The sequence below is a fragment of the Urocitellus parryii genome, chromosome 7 (genome assembly GCF_045843805.1).
Source record: "Urocitellus parryii isolate mUroPar1 chromosome 7, mUroPar1.hap1, whole genome shotgun sequence".
In the NCBI taxonomy this organism is placed as follows: Eukaryota; Metazoa; Chordata; class Mammalia; order Rodentia; family Sciuridae; genus Urocitellus; species Urocitellus parryii.
The window spans coordinates 51,081,023-51,103,024 of record NC_135537.1 but is presented as its reverse complement, the minus strand read 5'-3'; the positions used below and the strand labels follow the sequence as shown (position 1 = coordinate 51,103,024).

The 22,002-nt window shown below is 33.3% G+C and overlaps 1 protein-coding gene across 1 annotated transcript in view; it reads right to left on the bottom strand.

Annotated features, from left to right (window-relative positions):
- The window catches only part of Snx16 (sorting nexin 16), a 38,663-nt gene that overhangs the window by 4,812 nt on the left and 11,849 nt on the right, over positions 1 to 22,002 (bottom strand). The window contains exons 4-5 of the mRNA XM_026384749.2: positions 13,436 to 13,584; positions 5,148 to 5,217 (exon numbers count right to left, since the gene is read on the bottom strand). Coding sequence (XP_026240534.1) covers positions 5,148 to 5,217; positions 13,436 to 13,584 — 219 coding nt within the window. The remainder of the gene's footprint in view (positions 1 to 5,147; positions 5,218 to 13,435; positions 13,585 to 22,002) is intronic.

Below are 22,002 nucleotides of genomic sequence, written 5' to 3'. Positions count from 1 at the left end.
TTAAGTGCATTACTGAAGAGTCAAGAAAACAGATCAAAATCACAAGTATATTTACTCTCTTGAAATTTACTCTCTATACTCATCTTTTTAGGTCTCTATTATCTTGGCTCTCTTAGTCCCTAAGTATAACTCCCTTTTCTTTAGAATTATTACAGTAGTGAGCCAGTTAGACTGAAAGTGGCTATATATTTACAAATATATTAACAGATTTTTAAAAATCATGTTAGAATATTACGAATTGACTTATGCAAATATACATGAAATTTTCAATTTCTAGAAACAAATTATCAAAACCGACTAACTGAATCAATTGTCAATAATTCAGTTCATTATTATGTTCTTTAGAAAATTTTGCTGTCGTTTTGTTTGGAATTATAATACATTTATTGATAAATTTGGAAAGTATTAGCTTCATACTATTGAATCTTCCTATCAATAGATCTTTGCTTATTTAAGTCTTCTTATGCCATCTTTACACATGCAAACAAAAGCATTAACCACCCCCCCCCAACACAACCCCTATAATTTAGCAAAGGAGAAACAGAAGATAACTTCCTTAACATAAAAACAAAGAGAATAAACAATTTACAACCATCAATGGCTTACAGTAAACACCATATGCTAATGGTAAAATGTAGGATCATTTCCTTTAAAATTAGGAAGGGAGAAAAATGATAATGGCTTCAACTTAACTCCATGGATCTGTGCTAATACAATGAAATGAAAAATATTAAGGACTACAAAAGATAAAAACATAACTGTTAATATTGGAGGTGATATGACTAACTATACAGAAAATCCTAAAGGATCTATAAACTAAGAAAATATTTCAGCAAGGATGTGTCATACAAAATAAATATATAAAATCAATAATGTAACAGTAATAATTTAGAATATAATAAAACACCAATTATGATATTAAAAATGCTAAGAATAAATCCTATGGCTTTTCTTAGAAGTTTAAGAAAAATATTAAACCTTTATTGAAGAACTTTAAAAGAAGACTTAAATAAGCAAAGATGTAAGATAGGAAGATTTAATACTATGAAGACAAAACCTTTCAAAATTAATAACTATATTGTAATTCCAAACAAAATGCCAACAGGAGTTTTTAAGTTGATTCTAAAAGTCATATAGAAGAGTAAACAGCCAACTTTGAAGAGTAAGGAAGAAACCCCTTGATCTGCTTGATACCAAGATTATATATGAAGCTACAATAATTAACACAATCTAGGGATAAGAGACTATCTATTGGCCAAAAATAGTCACATGAATGTTTTATGATTAAGGAAGAATTCCTAACTAGTTAAGGAAGGAGGAACATTTCCCTAAATGATATAGGGATGAATGGTCATCCATACAGAAAAAGCAAAGTCAATTAAAGGACCCAAGTGTGAAAAGTAGAAGTTTAAACCTATTAGAAAAAAAATTAGAAGAGTATCTTTACATCATGGGTTTAGGGAAGGAAAAAAATCACAGAAAATATGACAAAGCATGGAACAGGAAATTCACAGAAGTCCCAAAGAGTTACTAGATAGAAAAGTTTTGTAAGCCAGCTGGTAATCACAAAATAAAAGGCTGACAATATTCAGTATTAATGAAAACATGGGACAAGAGGAAAATATATTGTGAGTGAAAGTATAACAAATTTGGGAAGTAATTTAAACATGTCATGGCATATGTTTATACATATACAACAACCAAATGATTACACTCCTGAGTTGAATTATTTAGCGACTATTTATTAAGTTGTAAGGTATTTTTAAATAGTCCTTACATAAATTCTTGGGTTTCCTCCAATATTAAAAACCATTTAGTAAGGGGGTATTTCTTAGGGAAGATGTATGTAAGAGGAAGAAACTATTTTAGAATAGTTATTAGAAAAATGTGCTGATAGAACTATTTAGCTCTGTTAATGAGATTATAAAAATGGCTTATATTCCTAGAAAACAAAAATTAAAGACAGATATATATAAATATAATTAATTATAATGCTAATTAAAGGTGAATCTATGATGTATATAATTTTATTCTGTGGCAGAGAGAAACTATGCCTCAGAACTGGAAAAATCACCTAGCAAATGATCCTAACAATTGATTACATTAATTATCCTAATTCAGACTGTATTCTTTGCCTTTCTAAATTTCTCAAAATTAGGAACAAGAAAATCCAGCTCTCAACCTTTAGAATAACTGAAAATTAGAATTTGAGGAAAGAATAGAAGCTTTAATGATTTTAGCTTTAATTATCTGTATTTATAACATGTTTCTTTAAGATGATTTTTTTTATAATTCATTTCTAATTATAAGCTATTCATTAAAGCTAGTATACTAAGACTTCATTTTGTCCAATTATATTATCTCCATACAAATAATAGATTTCAATTTTTCCAAAGGAAGACAGAATAAATTTAGGTCCTTATCCTTAATCTTCTCTGTTCGGGTACATGAGAGGATAGAAATGACAGCCTTCAACAGGGAGTAGGAGAAGTAGGTTAGAGACAAGGTTTACTGGATTGAGGATTCCTTATTCTTCAAATAAGCTCAATAATCCCACTCTAAAGGATGTAGATTAATAAATCATTTTGAATTTTTTCTTAAAATGAGAGGCTGCTTAAGGAAATACGCAGACTAAAGAGATATATCTCATTAAGATCACTAAATATTTTATTTTGAAAGAAAAGAACACAGAATTTCTTTAAATTTATAATGCAAATAAATCTGTGAGCTAGAAAAGAAATGATAAACAATAATCTTCTTTAGCCTAATGTACACTTAGAAATCTGACTTTCCAAACAAATTCTAGATTAACAATATGAACCGGAACAAAAGTGACCACATATTTCTGGGGAGACAAATATCACAGACTTAATTCAGGCAAGTTACTAAACAAACCCACATAATAAGAAAAATAATAAGCACTCTAGGAGGCAGGAATCAGAATCAAGAATTGTTAAAATATATTACCTAAAATGTCTGATATTTAACAAAAAAATTATGTGACATGACAATAAACAATGTAAAACTAAACATATTCAACAGAATCCAAGCAGTCCATAGAAGCTGTATTTAAATAACTTCAAGCATTGGGTATATTAGACAATGGTTTGTAAGGTGGCTATTACATATCTTAAATGAACTAAAAGCAATAGAATTAAAGGTATTTATTACTTACTAAATATCAAATCTGAATAAAGAGAAAGAATATAATATAAAATAAGCAAATGAAAATTCTGGAGTTGAAAAATCCAGTAACTAGAATGAAAAATTAATAGGAGGGGCTCAACAGCAGATTTAACAGGACAGAAATATGAATACCCAAAACTTGTAGATCAACAGAAATTACCTAATCTTAAGAAGGGAGAAGAAAATAAATGAAAAATGATTGAAGAAATGAATAGGACTTCAGGAATATGTGGTAAGACATGAAGTATATCATGAAGTATACCAAGGAAAAAATGGATTGAAAAAAATACTTGAAGAAATAATGGCTAACAAATTCCCAAGTCTGTTGTATAGCACTAACCTATCAAAACTAAGAGGCTTATTAAAGCCAAAGTGTCATAAACACAGAGTGTCACACCTTGATACATCATTACCAAATCCTTCTGTGAATCTAGCCTACTTCTTGAAGAAATAGGCCACTTTAACACGTCAACTACTGATAGATATTGAAAGCAGCAAGGGCAAAATGACTCAGCAAGTATATGGAAACAATATAATTAAAGGTGGACTTTTCATTAGAACAAAGAGAAACCCAAAGGAGGTAGAATGACACATTCAAAGTACTGGAAGAGGACTTATCTGTAAAACTATCACTCAAAAATGAATAAAGAAGGTATCAATATTTGAGGGCAGAAAACTCTCCTATGTTATTAGTGGGAATGCAACATAGTAGAGCAACTTTAGAAAACAGTCTTTGAGTTTCTTTAAAAAGGTAAACATAAGATTGCCATATGACGAAACAATCCTCCTTCCAGGGATCAAGTCAAGAGAAACAAAACTATTTCCCCACAAAAGATTCTATGAAATTGTTCACAGCATTAGTCATAGTAAAACTGGAAACATCAATGTCCCTCAACCAGTAACTGTATAAACAAAATATAGTAATGAATACAATGAAAAACCATTCAATAATAAAAAGGAATGAAGTAATGATAGCCAGATGCAAAAGACTATATATACTGTATGATAATTACATACACACATCCACATCCACACATTCTGTATGATTCTATATATGAAATATCCAGGAAATATAACTGGAGAGACTAAAAGCAGGGTAAAGGTTGCCTTGGGCTGATTGCAAAAAAGCTTATAAGAATTTTTGTTTGAGGTGATGGGAATATGCTAAAACCAGATCATGGTGATGGTGGCATAGCTCTATAAATTTATAAAATACTATTAAATTTTACATTTATAATGGACAAGGAGCATATGAAGGAAGTTTTTGGATAAAGATTTTACTTCATTGATGCTGCTTTTTAAAAGCTACAGTATTCACACTAAAACACAAAGAACCGTCTCAGTTTAATTGAATACAACACTGCTAACCTATCAATTAAATCTGTTCCACTTAAATACCATTAAACATTTGGGGAAAAAACTTGCGTAAAATGCAAGCTAATCTATTATTACCAAATCTTTCTGTGAATCTAGCCTACTCCTTGAAGAAATAGGCCACTTTAACATGTCAATTAATGTAATTTGAGTAGCATCAAGCATGAACTGAACTGATAACAAGACAATTACTTGTACTTCTGAAGATAAGTTTTAAATTTGATTTTAGCTGTAGGTTCTTTACTTGGATATGTCAATAGAAAAAACTCAGTATGCAAATAATTCTATTAAATGTAGTAAAACAAAATTTCTAAGTTACTGTTTTTGAAACAGTTAAAGAAGACAGGATTTATTTTAGATCTTCATTGACTACATGATGCTTACGAATTTTTATTTTTTCACTGAACTAGGTCCATGCATTTCAAAGAAAGAAACCTTTGACTCAAACATTAAGAGCTTTCTGTGAAAAACTCTCATGGTCTGAAATGATAATATTTTGCTGCTTGCAAATCTAATTCAAGAAACAATGTAGTTATTGTACTGTATTATTTGTTCCTCTTCCATGTGATATATAATACAGCACTTACCCTGCTTTCTTCTAGGCTATCAAATGGACCTGGTGGATCATCCAGACAAAGAAATTCTCTCACTGCAAGGCTTTTCAAAGGTAAAAAAAATTAGCTGGGGTATAAATAAGTTTACAAAAGATAGCAAGAAGCAGAAGTTACTTTGAAGCTATATAGTATTCTAACCAAGTAGGTTTCGCTGATAAACCAAAATAAGCAGTTGGTCATGTGTCTTAATATTAAGTAACAAAATACACATAACAATCTATGAAGGATACAAAATCTAAAGCCATTTTCTAAGATCTTATAATAAGAATCACAACTTTATTGCTACATACCAACCACAGGACATAAAATATAATTAGAATAATGGTATAAGAGACCAATCTAAGTAATGATTATTATTCTCAACTAGTAACAAAGTCATTATCCAGTTATGAATAAATATAGTTTCTAATTTATACTTCACTTGTTTTCCTTTGGTGGATGCTTCTAAATAACTAAAAAGCATTTACTCTGAAACAACTGAAAGATTGTCCTGAGGTTGTTTATTATGTTAATTTACTTAGTTTTAAAACAATGTTATTGTTTATACTTTGTATTTATCAGAAGTAGGTTAAGAAGGCAGATAACCAAAACATTTTTTCTTTTTACTAAATTTCTTTATAAAAAAAATAGCTCCCCCTTCTACCAAGCAATTTTTGGAGTAATAAACGACTTTATGTGCATGTCAAAGCATAAATGTGCAGTCTTTATTTTTTCATTTATAAAAGATAAGATTATGATTGCTTGATGGGCTACATAAAGGAGATGACAACCTATGCTGAAAAGAGAATGGGACTTTTGAGTTCAGATTGTCAAGATAGGTTGATGATGATGGGAAGCTCAAAAAGAGATGGATGGGATTCTTAGTGAAATCTTTCCGAAAGAAAAACCAGTATGAACTAATATAGAGAAGTAGTGTTAAGAAAAATAATCCAGAAAATCCCAAAGACAGAACAAAGAATAATATGGGAGGGTCTTATTTAATACATCAGAAGATGTGGCATTCAGAAAAGCATATTTTAGATTATAAATCTTAATAGCTTGATAAAAAAGGATACACATTCAGGGAAACAAAGGATTTGTGGCTTCATAATAATGGAAGTGATCTTAAATGTGATCTAGTTCAATCATCCATAGTTTTTGTCCCTTTGGCAGGCTCAGCCAAGAGTATACTGAAATATTGACAGAGATAATGGATACTCAACCTCTTTGGTTTTTTCATAAACCATCCCATGAGTGAGTGAATAATGTTGACAATTATTTCACTCCCTGTATGTCTGTCTCTCTCTCTCTTTCTCCATATATATATATATATATTACAATGTCTTTTCTCCCTGTAGCTTTTATTTATTGTATGTTAGTTCTGCTTTTTTCAGTAGGGGCAGTTGGGCATTCAGAGCAAACCTAAGTCCTCTTTCACTTGGGAAGACTGAACATATGTCAAGAATGTCATCCCATTTCCTCTAACCTTCCATCTCCAAGAATCAGTAATGTTTTCACAGTATACTGCACACACAGAGCTTTCACATGCCCTATTTTAATTTTCACATCAATTATGTGAGGTTAGGATACACACTGTATCTACAATTTATTTTTTTTATTTTTTTTTAAAGAGAAAGTGATAGAGGGAGGGAGAGAGAGAGAGAGAATTTTTTTAATATTTATTTTTTAGTTATTGGCGGACACAACATCGTTGTTTGTATGTGGTGCTGAGGATCGAACCCGGGCCGCATGCATGCCAGGCGAGCGCGCTACCGCTTGAGCCATATCCCCAGCCCCTGTATCTACAATTTAAAAATAAAAGTTCAGAGAGGTAAAATGACTTGCCCAATGTCACACAATGCAAATGACAGAAACGAATCTTAAATCTGTCTTCTAATTGTAAATATGTGTCCTTTTCTAGCTTTAAGTTCTTATAAGTGATGTTTCGGTTTAACTTCATTTTTTCTCCTTACACGTCACTTCTCTCAAACATACACAACTTGTCTGTATACCTTTTTAACTATGGCCTTTAGAATCTCTTAACTGGTTTAAGAGCACAGAGTAAAGTAGAAATGGGACTATCACAGTCTTCTGGTATAGATAGTAATTTCATCCACCCAATATTTATATGGGAGTACCCACTATTAGATAAAAATGAAATAAGTTGATCTTGGGCTTGAGAGAACAAAAATGTGGACAAAGCACTGAGAAAACAGCATTTGGTATTGAAAGAAAAATATGCCAAGAAGAATATGGGAGAGTCTCGTTTAATACATCAGTATATGACAATCCAATATGAGCCATTTTCATATAGGTTTATATTCAGATATCCTCATATTTTAATAATGTTGTTATGTTCATTAATCACTACAATTATTGGACTGCTGACAGAAAAGGAAAAGTGAGTAAAGCAGTAATGTATCTTTTTTCCTATCTTTAATGATGACAGTGCTCCTGCTGGAGGAATCTTTTTTTGGAGTTTTATTTCATTCTCCTCCCCCAAACATTTTTATGATTTCTGGCTCATGAGAGTTCTACTTAAATGAAATTCACTGGATTCCCTGAGTTTTCTTCCATAAGTTCCAAGGTTATATTCCACACCCTACTTTAAATCTGAAGCATAAGAACATAATTTGAAACTGACTACAACTTTAATTTCCAGCCCACTTTTTCAGTGGTTCACTGTATTTCTTCTGCTTCAACAGGACTCAGAAGTTAACATCCTCACAGTATTCCTGTCCAAGAAGAGGACAAACAAAAATCTCTGAGGAAAGTAGAATCTGAGAAAAGACTGAAACTGCAATACACTCTTATTAATTCTTAGGAGAGAAGCTGTCACTGTTACTTGAGAATCATTGACTTGGGAACTTTATTTAGATTCAATAATATCTACTGGTTATTTACAAGTGGCATGGGTCTACTTAGTGATTTTCTATACAGTATTAACACACGATTTATAAACATGTCAAATGAATTCTAATAATATAGAAACACTAAGACATCTACATTAAATAACTGATGGATTAAATGGAATCATTTTATAAGAACCTTACTCTTTTTTAAAAACTGTTCACTGATAAGTTGAATATAGCCCCCTAATTTCTCTTCTATTCTATCCTTGCTTCTTCTATCTGATCATGACAATGAATAGATGATAAAAAATACCATGATAAGAGTGAAATCTATCTGGTTAAGGGAAAAATCCAACAATCTTGAATTAAAAGGCAAGGAAGAGGGGTTGGGGTTGTGGCTCAGTGGTAGAGTGTTCGCCTAGCATGTGCTAGGCCCTGGGTTCGATCCTCAGCACCACATAAAAATAAATAAAATAAAAGTATTGTGTCCAACTACAACTAAAAGATAAATATTTTTTTAAAAAAGGCAAGGAAGAATCATTATATCACTGAATTCCTCTTATTACCTGGATAGTATATCTGGGAAAACTATTTTAATAAAGCTAAGACCAGTTGTTAACTTAAACTGCCTGAAGATAATGGAGACCACAGGTGATATCCTTCAGCATCATTTTTATTTTTAGAGTAAATCTTTACTACAGCTCTTTGATTCTCTTTAAAAAGTATTCTTTGAAAAAGTTTCACTGTATTTTCAAATTATGCTCCTAATAAACTAGCTCTATCTATTGAACATTCACTTTATATCTATTTTTTCCTTTCATAGATATGTATCTGTTTACACTTCAAATAATTCTTTTTGAAGTGTTAACAGCTTCATGTGTTTTTTATCTCAAAGGTTGTAATATAAAGAAGCTCCCAAAACTAAGGCCTACAATTCATTAAAAGTTCAGTTAAGAAATAAGTAAAAAATGTACTAAAAATACTAGATGTCAATTCTGCCAAAAGCAAATTAGGCACAAAAAGTCACTGCATAAAAACATTACAGAGGGATTTCAGATAGAAAATGTTCTATCAGTTAATACTTGTCTTCAGTTTTAGGAAAATAGCAAAAAAATATGAAGTACAACCTTGAAGATTAAGGATCAAGGATCATGATTGGTAACAGATAGGGTAGCTACTCTAGTAAGAAGGAACAAAGCCAAACTCTTATTAGAGTTGGCATAAAGCACCTGCTTACATTCATATTTAACTTTCTGATTTGACATATCAGCAAGAGTACATGCTCACATTTGTAGTGCTGTCCATGCTTCCATGCTGTTACCATGCTGTCTATCATCCTGGCCCATTCTTCCTCCCTCTACCTGGTATTCTTACTCTTCAAGATTCAGCTTATCTAATACTTATTCAAGAAAGCCTTGCTAGCTAAATCCCTTTTCTCTGCTTCTTGTATGTACTACCAAAGCACCTTCATAAGACTTATGCTGTACTACTAGTATTCTGTGTTTACCAAGAAATCTGTTCCACTTAGAGGTAGATGACAGGTTCCTGGACTGCACAGATTATATCCAAATCAATCGTAGAGCACAAAATAAGCATTCACCAAACAATAAATTCATTAAAATGAATCTATTAAAAAATATCAGAACAAATCTCTATCCAGTAGTATAAGCACTACAGACAATTATCAAACAGGAGATAAATTTAGTTTTCAAGAGAAACTCCTACTTTTTGTGAAAGATCTAAGTCTTAAGTATTAAAGATTAGAATCTGATTGCTGCTGATGCTCTGATTTCAAGATACACAAATATTCATGAGGAAGCACAACAAAATGAATAGGATGTAAGAAATCCGGAGTTGAAAGGAGATTTTTTTTTTTAGAGCACACCTAGCCAAAATGTCTTATTTTACAAATGAAAACACTAATTAAAATCAATTAAGCAATCTGCCTTAAATTATTTTGCTACTAAACCCAGAAAACAATTTTGTATAAGGTCTCTGAGGTCCCATTTCATTAGGTTATAGTCTAATTATTGTCTATAATTTTCTTTCTACCAAACTAACATATTGTGGCAAAAATCATTCAACCAACCTTAACAATAATGTGTTGATTCTTATGAGATGGCATTATATAACTGAACTTTTCTTTCATTTTATAAAAATATTAAGATCTACCCAATTTTTCTTGGTAATATATTTATATCCAAAACAACTCAGAGACACAAACAATAAAACTTCTTGTGAGTAGGTAATTTGGACTGAAATGTATAAGTAGTTAAGTTTTCTTGTTCATGAAATATAGAATTATTAATTTTTTTAAGCTAGAAGAGATTAAGTTGTCATCTAATCAAATGAATCCCATTTAATCATTCTCTTTTTAATACCACTGAGAGTTATCTACCCTCTTCAAATACTTCAGGTAAGTAGGGACTCAGTTTTTAAAAAGACAGGACATGCTTACATTGGACAGCTTGAAATGACAGTACTTTCTGTCTTATTTGAGCTGACGGTGCCCTTCTCCTAACCCCTCACTGTCATTTCTAGTTCTATGTGTTGATTGTTTCAGACTCATATCTATCTTCCTACCCATAATCTCAATCCAATCTTTTAGGCTCTCAAATCCTACTCCTACTATGGGTATTGCTTGATAATCACAAATAGCAGTAATCTCTCCCTTCTCTGAGTTTCTACCATTTTTATATTCCATATCATAAAAAGCAGCAATTCATAAACTCCCTTCTGTTTGAAAAGAAGCCTAATATTTCTAAATGAATTTTAGGACCAATGAGTATATCCTCTCTGATTTTATATTGGGCATGATACAGAGCAAATGCTTAACACACAGGTGATTAATGCTTCCTCTCCTCCCTCTTTTCAGTGCTAAATCACTTTAAAAAGAAACTTCTTATAAAAAAAAATGCAACCTATCACTCATAAGAAAGAAAGTGGATAAAGTACCACAATCAAGGCATAAGTATAATAAGAATTTTATTTTGAATTCAATTTAAGTTTTCTTACTAGATTTCCTAAATGTCTGGTGATATATGACAAAAATAGGTAAGCCAATAAATGGGAGGCCCACTAGGTTCTTTTACGTGAGACTTTTTAGAATCTTTAATACACTAAGTTTATTAAATAAAACCTTTCCCCAGCTGATTTGGTCAAGAAAACTTTCTTTTCCTGAAATGCTAATTTATGAATTCAACATGACCACTACCAATGTTCTGAAGTACACAGTTTTACAAACATCATGATCTTTAATGTTGCCATCAATGTCTAACATAATTGAACTCTACTCTTAATCATTAAAAAAGTGCATCTGAATATTTAAGAAAGATACATTTTTGCTACTTAAAAAATGAAGCAATCAATAAATGAGCTACTTAATGTGGTTCATATCATTTAAAAATTTGATTAGTAAAAATAGAGTACAGTCATTCATAGAATAAGTATTTTCAGCACAAAGATATAAAGGTTTACTGAATAAAGGAGAAAAGGGATAGGATGCACTGACTTCTTTGTAAAAGTTTTCTTTTATGGTACAGTATAAAGTATCTCTTTTTCAAAGACATTCTCTATGATTTTAATGCTTGTTAACTTTTATTACTATATTGTGTGCCTGCATTAAAAATGTTTTTTTTTATTTTGAGAATATTTACAAAATATATAAAAAATAGGTATTACTTAGTTCCCACCACCTAGATCACACAACTGCTAAGTATGCCATACTTGTTTCAATTTTTTTTCTAATAAATAGTACAATAGTGAATATCAACAGTTCTCTCATTGGAAAACTACTTATTGAGAACTGGCATGTTAGCCCTGTGCTAAGTGAGACACTGGAGAATAAAATAGTCACATGACCTGGTGCTACGTATCTTACAATCTGGTAAGATAAACACAACCAAATAATCACAGATGTAATTACAAACTAAAGTTTTTGAGAGTCATATACCAACCAGCCTTTCAACTGGTATTCCATGAAGAGAATTAAACCCTACTTAAGTTATTATTTTCTCAATTTTTAAGACTGGCACATAGCTAGTAATATCCCAGGAGCGTAAGAGAAATGAATTAACTCATTACATACAATGAGTATCTCAAGGAGGTGACTCCCAAGCTAGTGAAGAAGGGCTGGTACAGGCAGTGAAAAAAAGAGAGAAAATGACCTAGTCTTTGGTGGTGATGGGTAAGAGGTCAGTCAGGAAGGCCAGTTACCTTAAGTCATAAAGGTTGTGGTGAAATCTGAAGGATGTATTAGAGTTACTTAGGCCAGGGGTAGGTAGGATAGTAGTGTGAAATATTGACTTTCCAGGGAATAGCAAATTTGAAGGACAAAGGAACAAGGTGATTTTGGAGAAAGAAAAAGATGATTAATATGGCACAGAGAAAGAGAATGAGGAATGGGGAGGAATAATAACATTTGAAGTTGGAAAGACAGACAGGTAGGTAGGGACCAGAAGTGTTTTATAACTGTATTATAAAAGATTTCTGAGAGGGGGTGAGGAAGACCAGTGGGAAGATTTCTACAGTAATTAAGGCAAAAATACTTGCTTGGATTGGGTGTTAATGGCATCAATGGAGAAAAGTAGACATGTTTGAGTGGGACCTAAAACATAAAGGAAGGGATATAAGTAGATCCTGCAGATCTGTTAGGTGATGCTGAAAATTGGGGGAAAACAGTCTGGAGACTGCTTTTAAGTTTATTTTAGGTTTGAGGTAAATTTTGAGAAATATGAGGAAGATGTCACAGAGATTGCTGCATATATATATCTGGAGCAGAGAGAAGGGGGTCTGGCTTGTAATTTATTATTAAAAGGAAAAAGAGCTATTAAGCTTAGGCAGCTCACATTGAAAAGCAAGCTTCTTATGTACAGGGTTTGTGTCTTATGTACAACACAAGGCAATATACATAAAGACAAACTGAGAAAACAGGGTAGAAAAAGAGTTTCATCTTTCTGAGAAAAACTGCTAGAGAGTCACAGACATATAAGATACGCTATTATAAATATTCTCTACATTTTTCTAAAATTTAATTCTAATTTATCTGAAGTCCCCAAATGAGCGACCTAGCTGATATTAAAGCAGTAAGAAATTTTCTTACAAATATATTCAGAATTGACTAATATAATTTTATTTAAAGATCACAAAAATGCTAAATATTAAAATTAAGTTGATAGTTGGGTAGCTTGGTGTGATTATATAGTAAACTAAATTTTTTACCTCACTGACTTTGCAAAAGCTTTAATAAAAATGAAATGCCAAATAAAATCCTTAATTGAAAGAAAATCCCATGTAGAACTTTATTTTAGAAGACAAGTAATTATATTCCTTCTCTATATTATGTGCTTAACTAAGTATGGTCCTATTTTTATTCTTTAGTTTAAGTCAGTTTCATGCTTTCATAATTTCTTATTTTAATTTGTTACATACCAGTTAGCAATGTCCTTGTGAGCTACTAAATTTTGAAGAAATGCTTGTAATCCTAATTGTCTATCTTCTAAAAAGTCCACATTGTAGTTATCTTTAAACCAGCGTTTTGGTGGAAGTGCTAATCGAAAGCCTGGAAACATCTCTTTTAGCTGAAAGAGAAAGAGAAAATACAATGTTTAGTTGAATTATATTAATTCTAGAAAGTATATTTTGTTCATTATATGAAATTATTCATGAAGAAATAATGAAATTCAGCTAAGTTTTTTGTGCCTTATTTCTCTTCTTGATTTTTACCAGTCCTGTGTACAAATGTGTTCCAGTTGCTCCACATTCTTGCTTGAACCTGGCACTGTCCATCTGTTTAATATCAGCCATTCCAGTGAGTGTGCAGTATTTCAATGTGGTATTTCTTTATTACATTTCTTTATTTGCCCCTCTTTATTGATAGCAATGTGGAATATCTTCTCATTTTCTTATTTATATGCATATATCTTCCTGGTGAATTAGCTATTAAAATCTTTCTAGCACATCCCCCTTTTAAAATATTGGGTTGTCTTTTTAGTAAGTGCCAGGAGTTCTTTATATATAATCCACATACAAGTACTTGTATTACAAATATTTCCCTCAGACTTGGCTTGATTTTTCATTTTGACAGTCTTACCAGAGCTGATGTTTTACATTTTAATGTTATCTAATTTGTGTATTTTTCCTTTTAGGGTTGGGGATGTAGCTCAGTGGTAGAGTGCTTACCTAGCATGTTTCAGGTCCTGGGTTGCATCCCTACCATAAAAACAAACAAACAAACCATACCCACATACATCCTGACTCTCCCCCATTTTTTCTTTATGGCTTATGCTTTTAGATCATGGGAAGTTTTTGCTCATTCCAAGGCTGCAAAGATCTTCTTCTTAAAAGTTTATAGCTTTAACTTTTATATTTTGGTTTATGGTCTATTTTTCTAAATATTTAGCTTAAAATTTACTTCCTTAGGGAAGATTTACACACTGTTCAAGTTACTTTAACTGTGTAGCACATAATCTCATAACTTAGTGGTTAAAAAAAATTATTTATTAAACTCATGGAATCAGTGTGCCTGTAATTCATTCATACAAGGTACAGTGAGGATGACTTATCTCTGTTCTACAATGAATTGGGGCCACACCTGGGAGATTTAAAAGCTGGAAGCTGGAATTGTCATACACATGTATGATACTGGTTGTTGGTTGAAACCTTAGCTAGGGCTATCAGCCATAAGCCTAGCAATGGCCTCTTTAGATGGCCTGGACTTTTTCACAGCATGAAGGTTAGACTTCAAAGGGGAGCATCTCAAGAGAGAAAGTCAAGATGAAATTATATACTTCATATGATCCAACCTTTAAAGTCATAGAGCATAATTTCTGCTGTCTTCTATTGTTTCATTCAGGTTCAAATGAAGGGGGAAGTAGATTATATTTCTTAACAGACCTTGGCAAGATTCTGGAAAAGCATATGAACTGAGGACATTGCTGTGGCCATTTTTTTGGAAAGACATTCTGCCACACATTGTCAAGTTATTAATATGTTTTTTTAATGGTATTCATCACATGTAAATAATACTTATTTAATTTGGGATTCTCTTAGTAAATGTTGCCTCCACACCGGAATCTTTCAAGGAGTTTTAAAAAAGTATGAATGACTGTGTTCTGCTTCTGACAGCTGGAGTGTGACCTGGGCACCATGATTTTAAAAAGCTTTCCCAGGAAGTCCAAAGTGTCATTAAGATTCAGAACCATTACTACACTGTAATTAATATGGCTGCATCCTCAATGTCCACCATCATGCCTGCTATAAAAAAAGTAGTCAATACTATATGTTCAATAAATGGATGAAATAAATCTATAAACATTCACATTTTTATATTTAAAGCTAAATATTACAACTATAAAAGGGAAAAAGTCCACACAGGATAAAACGTTAAGTAAAAAATGTAAAATATAACATTTTATATTTATACAAGTATGTTTAATTACATGTGGGTAATATCCAAGTCTGGCCCTGATATTCTATATAAACTTGGTTCATTTTAACAATGAACTGAAGATGGTTTTGCTCCTTCCCTCACTTTGCTCTGTGGACTGGGCTGAAAATACTCATTTTACATACAGAAGTGTTCAGCTTTGACATGCTGTTGTGATTTGTAAGTAAAAAAATACCGAGTTCTGAAACACCCACTTCTCATGGCTATATGTCTGTAACCAATTAATCACCAGCCTACTCTATAACTCTGCCTGGTCACCTCAATTCAGGTAAAGATACACATTAGAACTTGTTTGGGAATTTGCCTTCTGACTGACTTAGCAGAGAAGCTAAGCAAGACTATAACTCAGGAAATTAAAAAATAAATAAATAAGCAGAAAGGAAAATAAAAGAGCCCTCTCAATTTACTATAGGAAATTTTTCTTTCTAACCAGTGTTATTTGAATTATGCTCAAAAATTTTCATAACTTCAATTAGCTACTTTTTTCTTCACAACTATAAATGAGAAATGCAGGCTCCTTAAAGTCAGGAGCATATTTATACAGTTTCTATGTCATCTAATATTTCTAGGACAATGCTGAGCTCAAGCTACTCGTTTCATAAACATTTCATGATTGATCTTATAAAAGACTGTCATTTTTGAATCCTGCCAATGAAAGTAGGTGATGGATAGTGGTCTTTCTGGTATCTATAATAGTCCTCCCCTATCTGCAGTTTTCCTTTTTGTGGTTTCAATTTCCCACAGTCAACTGTGATCCAAAAATATTAAGTGGGAAATTCCATGAATATAAATTTATAAATTTTAAGAGAGAAAAGTCAAGATGAGATTATATACATTATGTGCTGTTCTGAGTAGCATGATGAAATCTTGCACCATCCTGCTCCATCGAGGTGCAAATCTACTCTTTGTCCAACATATCCATCCTTTATAGGCCACCTGCCTGCCTGTTAAGTTATTTGTTAGTCCTCATGGTATCAACTGTTGTGGTATTACAATACTTTTAAGAAACTCTCATATCGTGGATTAATGCTACCTAACCATGTCTATCTCATTTACTTCATTTTATTTTCATCTAATGTCAGCATAATATCATCTCACTTAATCATCAGAAGAGTGAGTATAATACAGTAAGATATTTTGAGAGAAAGAGATCATACGCATGTAACTTTATTATAGTATACAATCATAATTGTGCTATTTTATATTAGTTTTTATTAAGTTTTTACCATGCTTTATTTATAAAACTTTATCATAGCTATGTCTATAATAGGAAAAACAATATTTATAGGGTTTGGTACTATCTGTAGTATCAGGCATCTGCTGGAGTCCTGGAATGTATCCTCAGAGGATAAGGGTTGCTACTAAGATTGATACAGACATTTATTAATGGTTTAAGTTACCTAAATCTCAGCTTCCCTAAGACAAGCCTTTGAGCAAAACAGGTCAATCTAGAGAGAGAAAGAGAAGTAGCAACATGGCGGCGGGCGCGGAGAGATCAAGTCTCTGACCTCTTCAGCTGTGAGGTCATAGGGAGTCGTAAACATTCTAAATTCTGTTTGCTCAGGATCACTAGGCAATGCTGAGCTGACGTGGATCTGGGGCGAGCAGTCTGGGCCTCTCAGAACACACACTGAGCCCGGATCGGCTGAATTCAAGCTCCCGTTCGCCGTTCGCCTGCGTCTTGCAGACAAACAGCTGCGACTCAGCACTAATCCATTTGGCTGAAACAACTGGTCAGCCCTTCTGATCCTACGGAGGTAAATGCCTACCGAGCCTTCATAGGTAGTGGCCACAGGTTTGAAACGGGGCTTGGGAGAGACAGTAAGGACCCACCCGATGCATTGGTCACCCAGCAAAGGGAAACGAACTGTCGCCATTTGCAAGAGATACCACCATGGCAGAGAACTGACATCACCAGACGGCAGCAGAGGAGATAATTTCATTGAAACCTGCGGCTACAGGTGTGTAATCCCCTAGCCTTCCCTCTCCACACATCGGGGAAACCTTAAGGGCCCCTCCCAGCTCTCCCGTAAACGCGATAGCCAGACGGAGGGAATCAGAAGTAGCATGGGACCCGCTGGGCGGAACTCCCGGCTACCGCTCCCACCAGTGCTGAAAACTGAGGTCTCTTGCACCAGCTACCAGGGGTGTGGCTACCGGAGGGCAAGTAAAATTAGGTGAGGATTCTCAGCCCCAAGCTCTACAAACTTAGGGTCTGAGGGAATGGCAAACAGGGAGAGTGTGCCCAGTTGTTCATGAAAACAGGGCTCCCGGGAGCAGCAGACCTGGTGTGTAGCCAGTATTGTGGTGAGCGGCACCGGTGAGAGGGGCCTGGCTAGAGGAAAAGTGGGGAAGTGACTAGACACAAGAGGAGGCCCTAGGCACTCAGGATTGGAGACTCGCCCAGTCTGGGAGGGGGAGCTGCTGCACAGTGATTGGTTCCCGCGTATTTACAGGATAAGCTTGGCCCGGTGGGCACAGCGCCACCTACTGAAAGAGAAGTTAATCAAATTCTAAGACTGCATTTTTTAGTTTTTTTTTCTTTTTTTTGATTTGTTTTTTTTTCTTTTCATTTTCATTTTTCTTTCTTGTTGTTTTTTAAATTTTTTTAAAAATTTTTTTCTTCTAATTTTAATTTTAATTTTATTATTATTATTTAAATTTTTTTTCTTTTTTTATTTCCTATTTTTTTTTCTTCTTTTGTCTTTTCATTTCTTTTCAATTTTCTTATTCCCCCTTCCTTGAATTCTACCTGCTTACTCTCATTCTCTTTAGTGACTTCTTCCTTTCCCTTCTAATACCTTTCCTCCCAAGCATCAAATAAATTTATAGGAGTAAACAGTAACTCAGCAGTCAAACAGAACAAGAAGTAACATGAGCAGCTTGAAAAAGCAAGGAAGAAAAGGAGTACAAACAATGCAGGACAGCCTAAATATTCAGGAGGACTTAGAGTCATCAGAAAAATGGTCATATAAAGAACTCAAGGAATACCTTAGTCAGATGGAATGGAACCTTAAAGAGGATACGAGACAGCAAATTCAAGCAGCAAAAGAACACATTGAGAATGAATTACATAAAAAGATAAAAGAAGAAGTTAAGCATCTTTATCAGGAGATAGAGATTATAAAAAATAATCAAACAATAATTCTAGAAATGAAGGAAACGATAAACCAAATTAAAAACTCAATTGAGAGTATCACTAACAGAGTGAAGCACGCAGAAGCCAGAACTTCAGATAATGAAGACAAAATATATCATCTTGAAAAGAGTCTAGCCAACTCAGAAAGGCTGGTAAAAAATCACGAGAAAAACATCCAAGAGTTATGGGATAACATAAAAAAACCAAACTTACGAGTCATCGGGATAGAAGAAGGTACAGAGATTCAAACCAAGGGAATGAGTAACCTGCTGGATGAAATAATTACAGAAAATTTTCCAGAAATAAAAAAGGAAATAGATATACAAATTGAAGATGCATACAGGACACCGAGCACACAAAATCACAGTAGACCAACGCCAAGACACATTGTTATGAAGATATCCAATATACAGAACAAAGAGAAAATATTAAAAGCTACAAGAGAAAGGAGGCAGATTACATTCAGGGGTAAACCAATAAGGTTAACAACGGATTTTTCATCACAGACGCTGAAAGCAAGAAGGTCATGGAACAATGTATTTCAAACACTGAAAGACAATGGATGCCAACCAAGAATTCTGTATCCAGCAAAATTAAGCTTCAGGTATGACAACGAAATAAAAATCTTTCATGATAAACAAAAGTTAAAAGAATTTGCAGCCAGAAAACCAGCATTGCAAAGCATTTTGAGCAAAACACTACACGAGGAAGAAATGAAAAACAATAACCAAAACCATCAGTGGGAAGTGCCTTGGTGACGACAGAGGGCGAGGGGAAAGATAATCATGGAGAAACAAACTAAATTAAAAAAAAGGATAAATAATCAAACATGGCTGGAAGTACAAACCATATATCAATAGTAACTCTAAATGTTAATGGCTTAAACTCTCCAATAAAGCGACATAGGCTGGTATCATGGATTAAAAAAACAAATCCAACAATATGCTGCCTCAGGAGACACATCTGATTGGAAAAGACATACACAGGCTGAAGGTGAACGGATGGGAAAAAATATACCACGCACACAGTCCTCGTAAGCAAGCAGGGGTGGCCATCCTCATATTGAATAAAATCGACTTCAAGACTAAGTTAATCAAAAGGGATAAGGAAGGACATTATATACTGTTAAAAGGAAACATTCACCAACAAGACATAACAATTATCAATATTTATGCACCAAATAATGGTGCTGTGACATTCATAAAACAAATTCTCCTCAAGTTCAAGAATCAAATAGACCACAACACAATAATTATGGGTGACTTCAACACACCTCTCTCACCATTGGACAGATCCTCCAAACAAAAGTTGAATAAAGAAACTATAGAACTCAATACCACAATCAACAACCTAGACTTAACTGACATATATAGAATATATCAACCATCATCAAATGGATATACTCTTTTCTCAGCAGCACATGGATCCTTCTCAAAAATAGACCATATATTATGCCATAGGGCAACCCTCAGTAAATATAAAGGGGTGGAGATAATACCATGCATTTTATCTGATCATAATGGAATGAAACTGGAAATCAATGATAAAAGAAGGAAGGAAAAATCCTACATCACATGGAAAATGAACAATATGTTACTGAATGATCAATGGGTTACAGAAAACATAAAGGAGGAAATAAAAAAATTCTTAGAGATAAATGAAAATACAGACACAACATATCGGAATCTACGGGACACAATGAAAGCAGTTTTAAGAGGGAAATTCATCGCCTGGAGGTCATTCCTCAAAAAAAGAAAAAAACAACAAATAAATGAGCTCACACTTCATCTCAAAGCCCTAGAAAAGGAAGAGCAAAACAACAGCAAATGTAGCAGAAGGCAAGAAATAATTAAAATCAGAGTGGAAATCAATGAAATTGAAACAAAAGAAACTATTGAAAAAATTAACAAAACTAAAAGTTGGAGTTGGTTCTTTGAAAAAATAAATAAGATCGACAGACCTTTAGCCATGCTAACAAAGAGAAGAAGAGAGAGAACTCAAATTACTAACATACGGGATGAAAAAGGCAATATCACAACAGATGCTACAGAAATACAGAAGACAATTAGAAATTATTTTGAAAACCTATATTCCAATAAAATAGAAGATAGTGAAGACATCGATAAATTTCTTAAGTCATATGATTTGCCCAGACTGAGTCAGGAGGATACACACAATTTGAACAGACCAATATCAATGGATAAAATTGAAGAAGCAATCAGAAGACTACCAACCAAGAAAAGCCCAGGACCGGATGGATGGGTATACAGCGGAGTTTTACAAAACCTTTAAAGAAGAATTAATACCAATACTTTTCAAGTTATTTCAGGAAATAGAAAAAGAGGGAGCTCTTCCAAATTCATTCTATGAGGCCAACATCACCCTGATTCTGAAACCAGACAAAGACACCTCAAAGAAAGAAAACTACAGACCAATATCTCTAATGAACCTAGATGCAAAAATCCTCAATAAAATTCTGGCGAATCGGATTCAAAAACATATCAAAAAAATTGTGCACCATGATCAAGTAGGACTCATCCCTGGGATGCAAGGCTAGTTCAATATACGGAAATCAATAAATGTTATTCACCACATCAATAGACTTAAAAATAAGAACCATATGATCATCTCGATAGATGAGGAAAAAGCATTCGACAAAGTATAGCATCCCTTTATGTTCAAAACTCTAGAAAAACTAGGGATAACAGGAACATACCTCAACATTGTAAAAGCAATCTATGCTAAGCCTCAGGCTAGCATCATTCTGAATGGAGAAAAATTGAAGGCATTCCCTCTCAAATCTGGAACAAGACAGGGATGCCCTCTCTCACCACTTCTGTTCAACATAGTTCTCGAAACACTGGCCAGAGCAATTAGACAGACGAAAGAAATTAAAGGCATAAAAATAGGAAAAGAAGAACTTAAATTATCACTATTTGCAGACGACATGATTCTATATCTAGAAGACCCAAAAAGGGTCTACAAAGAAACTACTAGAACTAATAAATGAATTCAGCAAAGTGGCAGGATATAAAATCAACACCCATAAATCAAAGGCATTTATGTATATCAGCGACAAAACTTCTGAAACGGAAATGAGGAAAAACACTCCATTCACAATACCCTCAAAAAAAATTAAATACTTGGGAATCAACCTAACAAAAGAGGTGAAAGATTTATACAATGAAAACTACAGAACCCTAAAAAGAGAAGTAGAAGAAGATCTTAGAAGATGGAAAAATATACCCTGTTCATGGATAGGCAGAACTAACATTATCAAAATGGCGATATTACCAAAAGTTCTCTATAGGTTTAATGCAATGCCAATCAAAATCTCAACGACATTTCTTGTAGAAATAGATAAAGCAATCATGAAATTCATATGGAAAAATAAAAGACCCAGAATAGCAA